At 37.7% G+C, this 11,634-nt stretch overlaps 1 protein-coding gene across 1 annotated transcript; it reads right to left on the reverse strand.

Annotated features, from left to right (window-relative positions):
* Nucleotides 1-825: 825 nt before the first annotated feature.
* CRLS1 (cardiolipin synthase 1) lies at nt 826-11,393 on the reverse strand. The gene is made up of 6 exons (XM_042445919.1): nt 11,052-11,393; nt 9,575-9,704; nt 8,846-8,931; nt 5,932-6,000; nt 4,532-4,623; nt 826-3,425 (listed from the first exon to the last, which is right to left on the reverse strand). Exons 1-6 carry the CDS (start codon nt 11,151-11,153, stop codon nt 3,338-3,340), a joined length of 567 nt encoding a protein of 188 aa, XP_042301853.1. The 5' UTR covers nt 11,154-11,393; the 3' UTR covers nt 826-3,337.
* Between the last annotated feature and the right edge of the window lie 241 nt (nt 11,394-11,634).

Consider the following 11,634-nt stretch of genomic DNA (forward strand, 5'->3'; position numbering starts at 1 on the left):
TCAACTAGATTTTATCCCATCATCCTGGGTCCTACTAGCTGGGGCAGATAATAGAGTTCAGCATTATTTGCAGCCTCACATTCTCTCAATGGATTTCTCCCGTAATACAGCTCTCGGTTTTTTCTGCACAGTCTTTACACTTTTATTTGAATACTGTTACATTTCTACTGCCAGAAGCAATAAGCAGTTGTTGAATTAACACCACTGTTGTAATCATATACACTTAATATAACTTACTTGCTTGTAGTCCATCATAAGACTGTATTGTTAGCATTAACTTGGTCCTAAGCCTATTGAGTACATGGAAAGGGATCTTGAAGGTATATTGTCTCACATTAGAGCAAATTGCATCCCACCTATGCTTTGCTGTTTTGCCTTTTATTTTTTGAAGCAGTACCAGTTTTTGCAACTGTTTTGGTAAAGACTGACTAAGGTAATATCAGTGCAACAATCCCGCTTGGGTCCAATCCACACTGCAGAAATAATGCAGTTTGAGACCACTTTAACTGCTCTGGGTCAATGCTAGGGAATTCTGGGAACTGTCATTTTGTGAAACACTTAGCCTTCTCTGTGAGAGAGCTCTGGTGCCACAATAAACTATACTTCCCAGGATTACCTAGCACTGAGTCAAACAGTCTCAAACTGGATTATATCTGCAGTGTGTTTTGGACCAAGTCTGTGTTAGCATTAGGTATGGGCCTGTACAAAGAGCTATATTGTGTTTAAACTGCAAACTGACGTAAGAATTTCAATCTTAAAGATTAAATATGCAAATCTGCATCACGCTCATGCAAACTGAAAAGCACACAACATAAACATGAATAGTGAAGGCATTGAAAATTTTATTTTGTTAAGTACAGAGGCACAAACTGTAAGCAGTCCTGCACATCCATTTATTGTTGAATTCTCTTTTTTAAAATGTGCAACATTAATTCTTGCCCAACTGAAAGAACATAACTAAGTGGCTTCATATCATGCTCTATTTTGTCTCAATAAACTGAAAGTGGAAGATAAGGTAACCTTTTTTCACAGGTTTTTACCAAATGAAAACCTTTTTTTAATACTACACCACAATTCTGCAGCATCCAGGATTTGCATAGAACTATCAAACAACCATTTGTTCAATGTACATTTTAGAAAGTTTATACAAGTTTAAATATACAAAATATATTAATAAATTGTTCCGATATATTGAGATAATTCCAATTCCCGCCATTCCATTCCACAAACCTTCATTTCTGGGGAGGTAGCAGCATAATACAACATGCACAAATTCATGTTTGTGAATCCCTATATAGTTCATTAACTTGCTTATCACATGCAAAACATCCTACATACCTACACAATGGCCTCTGAAACTTTTGTCCTGTGTTTCTGTAGTTTATAAAATTTTAAATAAGAAATTTAAAAAGTGATCTGTACAGTTTTGTTAGAAAAGTGACATAAATATTCAGACCAAAAAACAGAATGTCAGTCAGATTCCTCTCTATTGTTTGCTTGCCTAATGAACTACAGAAACCAGAGAATCAGCAAATCCCTAGATTTTAATATAATCCTGTGGGGTGGAATTTGTATTCTCTAATTATTAAGTGACTGAGATTTTATTCATCCTGTTAAATCCTTTTCAGTCCACAGACTTCTTACCTTCCTACAAGTTTGCCATACTGTAGAAAGAAGTGCCATGCTTGGATCTGACTTTACTATCACCGTTTCCTTGGTTATGGCAAAGCTGTTTAATATAGGAAATTACAAGAGGAGTCATATAACATCTCCAAAAAATTTCCACTGATTCTTGCAACACTTACAGCAATCAAAAGTCTGGTTTTTCCGTGTATTGTATTGATTTACAATACTCTGTATTAGTTAGCTTTAAATGTCTCAAGTGAAAAGGATGTTCAGCATCTAAACTGAATAGAGATACAAAGAGAAAAGAGATCAGCACAAGTCTTAAAATCCACCTGTGAATGGGATTTAGAACTCAAGCCTTATAGAGATAACACCTTTCCATATTGATAAGACCACAATTCTTCAAATTTATTCAACTTTATTTTAAATGCTTTATACGTTTTTTCTAACCCTTACAATAGGGAGATACAAACGGGTGGCTCAATGCCGCCCATTTTTGCCCATCATCGGTGCCACGCCAGCCACATGGTGCAGCACCGATGCGATCCCTAAAAAGGAGCTGCTTCTTTTTAGGGGCATCATAATGGCGCTTGCGCGCCATGACACCACCGCTTCCGGCGAGCACCATTTGGGCGCTTGAACACCTGCACATCATTGTCGCACTCCCTCGTGTGGACGGGGGCACAGTAATATGGCGCACAGATGCCAAAAGTAGGGCTGGGCATGTGTGGATGCCCAGCCCTACCGAGCCCTAATTTTGGCTGCAAGTCGGCACAAAGTGACAGTCTGTACAAGAGCAATGTCTCTATATTAAGTCACTATGATCACAGGCTGCTGTTGAAACACTGAGGCTGAACTATGCAACCTAGCAAGATTTTTACCAAAGAGATGAGATTCCAAATTGGTATATCCTGATTCACAGCCATTTTATTACCCGCCATACTATACCAGCTTTTTCCTTTTTTGCAATACAATAATTATGTCCAAGTTATGAATAAAACATTTATATGTCTCCCGATCACAAAGGCTTATTGTTGCTTTGATAAATCAGGGATCTGATTCTCAAGATTTCCATCAGCATGTCTACAATCTTACCTAAAAATTTCATGATTCCTCATGGATTAAAATAATGAAGAATGCCCCTTCCTGAATTTTTACAAACACAGCAAGTCCTAGGATCAGGTTGCTGAGAAGGTGTTCAAAGTTTTTATAAAAATTTTGAATGGCCCCAGCAATTTAATTATCAATTGCAATTTAAAAATAAGCACATCTTGAATACAATGAAATTCAACTGGACTCTGCATGTGTCAAATACTTCATAATTAGTCTTAATATTCATTTCTGTTCAAATACACCAAAGGGTGTAATGCAACAATCCTGAATGTCTTTTTTTTTTTAATAGAAAAAGTGCAAAATTCTGAAAAGCAATGAACAAAAACATACAATACCAGGAAATGATCTTCACTTGTGTTTAAGTACATTAAAGAAAAAATAAAAATATATTTTATTTGTAACAAGTTGAAAAATTACATTGAAAAGCCCATATATTTACATGATCAAAACTTCATTTAACTTCACTGTGAAGATGTGGTTTTGATGAAGCAAGATTATCGAAAGAAGAGTTCTTTGTCCGTAAGTTGTAGTCCAAAAATAATACAGTTAACAATTCCAATGTCAACTGATGGAAGATGGGCGGTCGCTCTGCAAGACTTCATTTGTTGTTTAGAACCTGAAACGTTTTTCGGCCATAATGATAGTAACTGTAGGCAGATGCTGTTGTTGTGAAGGCTGTGATGCACCTTCAAGGAGACAAAAATTGTATTAGTTCCAAGAAAAAGACAGGTATGAGATAAGTCTAATGTATCAGGGTTCCTTAACACTCAGTAGGAACCCTGCTTGTGATGGTCAGAATCCATTTCTGCCATAGAAACTGACAGCTGATTTGTAAGATCAAACTGCCTGGAAGTTCAAATTAAAAGCTAAAGTATGAATAAATTACTCCTCCTTACAACATATGTGTTCATTAGTCCATCTAGCCTGGCATCAGAGGCTGGATGGCCATCTGTCGGGGATGCTTTGATTGAGATTTCCTGCATGGCAGGGGGTTGGACTGGATGGCCCTTGTGGTCTCTTCCAACTCTACGATTCTATGATCATCTACTCTTTCTCCTGATCCTTTGTAGGAATATTTCAGCTTGCTACCCAAGATCCTTTTAAATTAGTATTGCTAAGGGCAAAATCTGTAGCCTTTTATATACACAGCAGATATCATGATGCACCTCCCTTTTTCATTTTCAGCATTAATTTGATCTGCAGAATGTTCAGATTGATTCACGTGACTCTGCTTCTATTTCTTACAACAGTCCTCCAAATACATCACTATTATACATCACTATCCAACTATAGCTGAAGCTGCAACTTGCTTTATGGACCTTCTGCAGGGGAAGGAGGTGAATGTGGCTTCCCTAAAACCCAGCTAGTGAATATACTACAGAGGTGATTCAAACAGGGACTTCCTGATTCCAAAATACCTTACAACATACCAACACAGTATGAAGGGAAACTCAATATTATATTAATGTAATCCTGACAGTTTCAGTATTGTGGCATCTGCAATCCTAGGCTTGATGTCCTATAAGTAGAGTCATCACATTCAGTGGGGCTTACTACCTCAAAACAGGCACAGCACTGGGTTGCAAACCACCTTAAACTTAATTGCTTTGAACTGTTTGGATTTTAGCCTGATTTCTTACTATTTAATTTCTTGAGCTAACTTCAATGAAGCAACAATATGGATCTATAATCTTTGAAGTACTCGGTCTCCCATTGTGTATTTGCCAGATTTGTTTCTGAACTTTTTTCCTCCCAAATTAGTAATAACACAAAAATTACGAGGTTTACATACCATAATGTCTGAAGATAAACATTGTCCACATAATTGAAAACTGGAGCTGCTAAAGAAGCTGCCACTAAAATAAGCTGCATTACTGTATTTACCTGGTAAAAGATGAAATGAAAATGATGTCACACAATATTAACATTATCTTCCCCACTGAAATCAATGGCAAATAATTGGGTATTAACTGGGTAGTGTAGGTCAGCCTTCCTAAAACTTGCACTTTCTAAATGCTTTGAATTCCAATACCACCTTCTCTATATTCACCTGTTGTGCCAGAAGCCAGAAGCTGTACCAAAACTGTGCTCCAGTCCTTAGGACTGGAGTGTGGCTTTGGCATAGCTTCCGACCTCTTAGGATGCATACATCATTTAAACAGCATACCTCCAATGTGATCCGAAGCAGCTTTATTTTGACCTGTTTGTATGGGCTCATATATTTTTAAAAATCCAAATAGCAAACCTTGATTTTGCTGTTTTATGTGAACACTATTTTACCGCGCCATTATATATAATATAGCATCTATGGACTTTGGTATCTGGGGGGGGAGTGTCCTGGAACCAAAGCCCAGCAGATACCAAGGACCCACTGTATAACGCTAGGATTCCAGCTTAGCTACCATGGCTGCAGCCAATAGACTTCTGGGATTTGTAGTTTGGTCAAAGGCATCAGATGAGTTTTCTGACTGATAATTCTAAATATCCCTCCCTAAAAGGCAAATTTGAGGTTTTCATAGGATATTACTATGGCAGCTAAAATAAAATCACAGCAGTATAACTGCATACTGTGAAAAGACCTAAAGTCAGGTGTTAGCATTCAGTGAAGTTAGGGGTGGGATAAAGGGTTATATTGTCTCATGATAATCAACAGAAAAATGCCCTAGCTTCAATTGCTAAGATATCCTTAAATAGTGTTTCAGGTATGCTAGATACCACCACATTTTTGAAAAAGAATTGTCTATTTCAGCTAGACACTGGCAATGTAATATTGACAATATTCTGTTATGGTATATGATGTGGGCATGTTCCGTGGATAACAGTTCCTGGCTGGATGTGACACATATTAATTTTGTATTAGGAAATTATATGATTTTTCCATGTATCTATATAAATTATATTTCAGTGTCTGCAATGTTAGAAAGACAAACATTCACCAACCAGTGGTCAGCCCATTACTGCTTTAGCTACATATTAATATGTATATTAAACACTTCTACTCCAAGAAAATGTATTTTGGATATATAATCAACCTATAGTTAACACACATCTAGCCTACATTCATATCTTATGGATTCCTTCCTTCCCCCCTTTCTTTTGATTCCTTGTCATTTTTTTCTCTCCCTTAACTTCTTTGTATTTTTAGTTTAAAATTCCATACACAAACACATATATAGTAAGATTCACAATTACCTTGCTGATGAATGTTGGCTTTAACTGAGCAGTGGCATAACATGGATTGAAATATCTACTAAGTGTTCTCTGAAAAAGATAGGAAAGATTGGTGTGTCTCATAATTTGAAAAATAACTCTACATGACATGCAAATTAATAAAACCAACTGATTCATTGATAAAGGCAACATATTCATTCTTTGTCTACACACCTAACAGCGCATTCAGTTATACAGCATTGCTTATTCAAGCAGTGCTTTACAAAGAAGATGTATAACATATCCCAGTCCCAAAAGATTTATAATCTAAAGTAGATACAGAAAAGCAGCAGATAAAGGTGGGAATGGGGGCAAGTTAAATATATGCAATTATTTCAGACAGATATATTTTGGCTTAGTTCCAACAGGGCAGTTTCCAGATGTTTTGGCCTACAGCTCCAACAACCTCAAGTATAATGCAAAGGTAAGGAATTATACAGACTGTTGTTCCTAACATCCAGGAGGCATCAAGATGGAGAAAGAAGCAATAGGGGAACTGGAACTAAGCTGTTCCAAAAACCTTTTGGAACAGGTAGGTTTTGTGGCGAGACAGAGAGGAAGGTGATCACCTATAGGCATTGTGGGAAACAGTTAAAGTCATATGAGAGAGGAAAGGATGAAATGATTTCAGTGAGCAGACCTTCAGATGACTGATAGTGATGGCTGGAACTGAATGAACAACGATTACAGGAAGGAATGTGTTGCAAATACAAGAGGAAAAGATGGAAGATTTTGAAGGCATATTTTTTTAATCTTGAGAAGGACAAAGGAACAGGCAGGAATCTAGAGGAGGGACTAAGGAATGGTGTTTCATGTCCAGAACAATGAAAGCTGAATAATTTTAGCAACGGAGTTCTGGGTAACAGTGAGCAGAACCAAGGGAAACAATGGAAAACAAGAGGAAAGAAAGACAGTAGTACTTCAGGCAAAAGTTACAGGTATGGACTAGAGTTTTCACCGTGAAAACAAAGAGGAATGGTCTTATTTCTGTAATATTTTAAGGAGAGAAATGACATGCCATGGCAACAGAGTAAGTATAAGGGAAAAAAGGAAGAAAGCAGAGTCAAAGAAAATAAACACCCAAGGCTTTATGCCTCATCAGGCAAATGTGATGTTGTCAATGGGTAATGAGGAAAGAAGGGCTTGGGAAAAAAGAGGAGATGGCTTTGAGTGTACTAAACTTTGGATGACAATCAAGCATCTAAGCCAACAGAGACCAACATCTGGGCTGAAGGCTGCGCATGTTACAACTCCCCCTGAAAAGAAAACATGCAGCTGAAATTCAGTGGCAAATAATGCTGCCAATATTCAGTGGGAGACCAGTAGGAAGTAGAAGCCTTTTCTACTTCTTTTAAAGAATATTTTTGCAGTTTGCAACTGACTCAGTGATGAACTGGGAAAGCCCTTAAAAATAAGAGAAAATTTAGGCTTTAATGTGTTTTCCCATTTATGACAGTGGGTCAGGTGTGTGTGTGCCTGTAGTCTAATCCCTGCCTACTAGGGCAAGGAGGAGGAGCAACCCACACCAGAATGTCTCTGCCTCGATTGCTGGAAAAGTTACTCCTCCGCTGTAAGCAGAAACAATAGAGAGGCATTTATAAAATCACGACTGGATGAAGAGTGAAAGTTATAGAATAGGTTGCTAAATATTATCAGCACAGAGGTAATACTAAAGGCCATGGGATGTGATGGGGCCACTCCTCAATAGCAGCGGTAATAGTAGTGGGCCAAAAATAAATCCCTGAGAGACCCCAACCAAGAGAGAGATGGGCTGGGGGGAGCTTCCCCTGATAGTAAAAAAATGACTAGTTAGATAATTATCATTTCAAACACATGACACAAAGACAGATGCTAAGGAGGTAAGTGAATCTCACACTTGTCCAGTTTTGATGGATGAGTTTCAATTTGTCCAATCGGGTTAACTGGCAAAGTGCTTGGAGAGCTAGACCTATATTCATCCTGTCTGATTATAGAGGAGGGCCAGTAAATTGGTTAGTGGAGGTTCTGAATGATTCTTTGAAAGAGGAGTATATTCCAACTCCTTGAAATACTACGTTTCTGAGTAAATGAAACAGGAACTTTCTCTGTAGCACCACTACAGTTTTGGAACTCCCTCCAAACACCAAGTTTGGCTCCATCCCTCCTAAGCCTCCAGTGGGCAGCTAATACTGCGCCATATTGTATGGCCGTTGGTCTTTATCTTTGGCTTTTGGGACTATTTTAAGAGTCTCTGTGGGTGTGCACACCTGAGTTTTGGAATTCCTATATTTATACTGTATTTATATAATGAGGTATCTTGGAGATGGGGGTTCTAAATACAAAATTAATTTATGTTTCATATACGCCTTATACACATAGCTTGAATTTAATTTTATACATTAGTAATAATTTTGTGCATGAAACATAGTTTGTGTACAATGAACTATCAGAAAGCAAAAGTGTCACTATCTCAGCCATCCATGAAAAAAGTGTTGGTGTTTGCAATAGTTTCAATTTCAGAATTCTGGATACAGGAGACTCAACCTGGACCACCATCTAATTCAGGGAAGGGAAACCTATGGCCCTCCATATACTATTATACAACTCCTACCACTCCTATCTACTGACCATGGTGCTGGGGCTGCTGGGAGCTGTAGTCAAACATCTGAAGAGTCACAAGTTCCCCATCCATGCCCTATCCTTTGAACAATCAAGTGCTGCCAAGGCATACAAAAATGGCAATGCCAAATACTTTACAGAAAAACAGCTGGGATCACATTTTTACTGCTCTAAGTTCTGGACGACTGTGTAAAAGACTGCCAGTTTTATGTTTGTTTTTGACTCCACAATTTTTTTTTTAATCACATATAAGGTATGACTGTGATCTGAGAAGTCAAACAACCATCTGTATACTTACCGGTGGAGGAAGAGTTTTGTATCGTACACAAAAAACAGCAGCAATTAATGCAATGTCCCTTAAAATGATCATAGATGTAAGAGGAACTGGGGGGAAAATGAAATTACATTTTTATATATGAGCACCGACATATAGAAGAAAAACAATTCACATTCATATGTTTGAACGTACAGTACCCAAAGACCAAATAACTGATAGAGGAAAGTGTCATTTAATTTACTTCCTTCCATGTATTCTAGGTTGGCGGTGTTCAGTTTGCTGGTCACATAGTTACTACACAAAGCTTAAAATACAGTATACAGTATCAGGTACAGATGCAGAAGACAAGTCTATATAGTGGCTGTTAGAAAAGAACAGTAGAATCGTTCTTTCAACCAGAGTATAAAAAGAAAACATATTGTCATATTCAACAGTTCATGTGGGTCACAGCTCCTACAATTTGCTCCTCTCTCTCTCCACTCTTACACATAGGGGGGGAAAAACTACAAACTTAGGAGACGGGAGTAAACAGCATACAGAAACTGTTTCTGTTAGTGGTTGTATCATTTGTTATTTTCATTCTTTCAATTCTTGTAAGCTGCCACAAATTCCATTTCAGGAAGGCATGATAGAAATTTCTAATACATATCCAGTATGTGTCCACTATCTGCTGAGTTTGTTGAGACTTACTACCATATATTTCAGTATTTATTCAACAATAAACTTTTGAAAAGTGGATACTTTGCTTACCTGGAATAAGATTTGCATAGGTCAGGCTAATGTAAAGGACACTGATAAGAATTTTATCTGCCAAGGGGTCCAGAGCACTTCCCAGTGCAGATTTTTGGTTGGCCCAGTTTCGTGCAATAAAGCCATCAAGCTGAAAATATAAATTACATAGTCAGCTGAGAAATAAAAGCGTGTACAGTATTTTCAAGCTCTTAACCTTTAACATCCAGAATCATACGAGAAGCTCATATAGCTTCTCTGAATGTACCTAACAGCTTGGGCTTGCCCAGCAACATTTTTCTACCTTTCTTCCCCTCTAAGCAGCAGATGTTCTTGTCATATCACAAATTGAAAGTCGGCTCAGTTTCAAACATGTTTGCTACATGGTTTGCAGAATGGGTTGACAAAGAGAAGCTGAGGAGTCCCTTACACACAGAGAATGAGCTATTATTTAGGACTCTGCCTTGATAGATAAGTATGATACCTATTTTTACCATTGCAATTAAATTTGCAGAAGGATACAAGCATATGGTGAATTAGAAATCAAGCGAGAGTAGATTAAGCTAGACCTGACTGGAGTAAATAACTTTTTAATGTATACATAGTAAGCACTTTTATCATTTTTTCCAAAACAGCAAAATTAGGTGTTGAAATTAACAGAATTGATAGCGAAATGGAGCCACTGAGACAAAAAAGGGAGGTATTAGTATGTGTCCAGGAACCCTGAGGTTTGAATGAACAGAAAAATATCTAGACTAAACAACTTCAACAGTCAAGAAATGTTGAATGTATGTTGGAAAAGAAAAATGGGAAATAGGTGAAACACCAATTTTTAGCCCTTTGCAGTATTTGGAAAAGACATGGCTGGCATCCAGGTCAAAGATGTTGGTAGAAATTATACATTACAATTTTTTAAAAATCCCATTAATGTTCAAAAACAGCCCATTGAATGGAATATGCATATATACAGTCGGCCCTCCACGGGGGATCCGTTCTGGACCCACAAAAACGGAAATCCGTTGATATTTAAGCTCTATTGACTTGAATGGCGGTGCAGCCCTGTGGGCACTTGCAGACGCACACCATAAACATGTGCCCCATTTTAAGCCCCTCCATTTGCCCCTCGTGAGTAAGCAAGGGACGTGGATCCGAAGTTGCAGAAATGGAGGGACGACTGTATATTCTCGGAGAAACTAATTTTACTGTTAAAAGCCATCCTTGAAAAGCCAGTGTCTTTTCGAATTTTATTTATTTATTTATTATGGTATTTATACCCCACCCTTCAGCCCTTAAGGCTATCAATGGGCCAAGTGTTGTAAGTTCATCACAAAACTGTTTAAAGTAGTATTAAGATACTCAGCCTCCTTATCAAATTATAAATCAAACAAATCAGAAGATCTTCCTATCATTACAAATTATTGTTATAAAGTCCCGTAGAAACAGATGGAAAGATTTTTATTTTTGCGAAGCATTTCAAACTATGTTATAAAATACCTACCAGATCTGTTATGCCAGCCAGAGCAAACACACCCAATGCAATATTAAAATCTTCTTCAACTATCAAGTAGCCCAAAACTGGCGCCAAACCGATCCTTGCCATTGAAAGTAAATTGGGAATTGTCCAGGGGTTTTCATACTGGAAAAATTAAAAAACAACAACAACAGGAAATTAGATTTATTCAAAATCAGGCCCCCCAATACTGAACTCAAATTGCCTTGACAATGAAACTTGACACTTCAAATTTCTGGGCGATGCTTCTACTTAGACCCTAACATAAAAACAAAACACCGTCACTTGCAGTCTTGAACTATAGTAGAAAAAGAACCCTACTACACTGAAAAGCACAATCAAATAGTTCTAAAACCTAGTTTAAATGCAGTGTTTATTTTAATTCTTGTGGGCCCCATTTATAAATTTTACTCATACCCTTCTCACATACGCTTTAAGACCAACCTAGTCTAAACAGTTATCAGGCATAGAAGAAAAAGCAGCAGTGGGGTGATTCTCTTCCTCGTTTCTTGTCAAAAATGACAGTTCCCTGGCTGCCAGAGGACCATAATCTCTAGGACAGCTCCAGGAT

This window comes from Sceloporus undulatus, chromosome 1 (genome assembly GCF_019175285.1).
Source record: "Sceloporus undulatus isolate JIND9_A2432 ecotype Alabama chromosome 1, SceUnd_v1.1, whole genome shotgun sequence".
NCBI classification, from domain to species: Eukaryota; Metazoa; Chordata; class Lepidosauria; order Squamata; family Phrynosomatidae; genus Sceloporus; species Sceloporus undulatus.

What these genes read in the sequence shown, in the direction of transcription:
- CRLS1 (XM_042445919.1), bottom strand. Translation starts at nt 11,153, where the DNA reads ATGGCAAGGATCGGTTTGGCGCCAGTTTTGGGCTACTTGATAGTTGAA. An exon ending in CTATGCAAATCTTATTCCAG is followed by an intron (nt 8,932 to 9,574) that starts GTAAGCAAAGTA and finishes TTTTCCCCCCAG; the next exon opens with TTCCTCTTACATCTATGATC. An exon ending in GTTTATCTTCAGACATTATG is followed by an intron (nt 3,426 to 4,531) that starts GTATGTAAACCT and finishes GTCTCCTTGAAG; the next exon opens with GTGCATCACAGCCTTCACAA.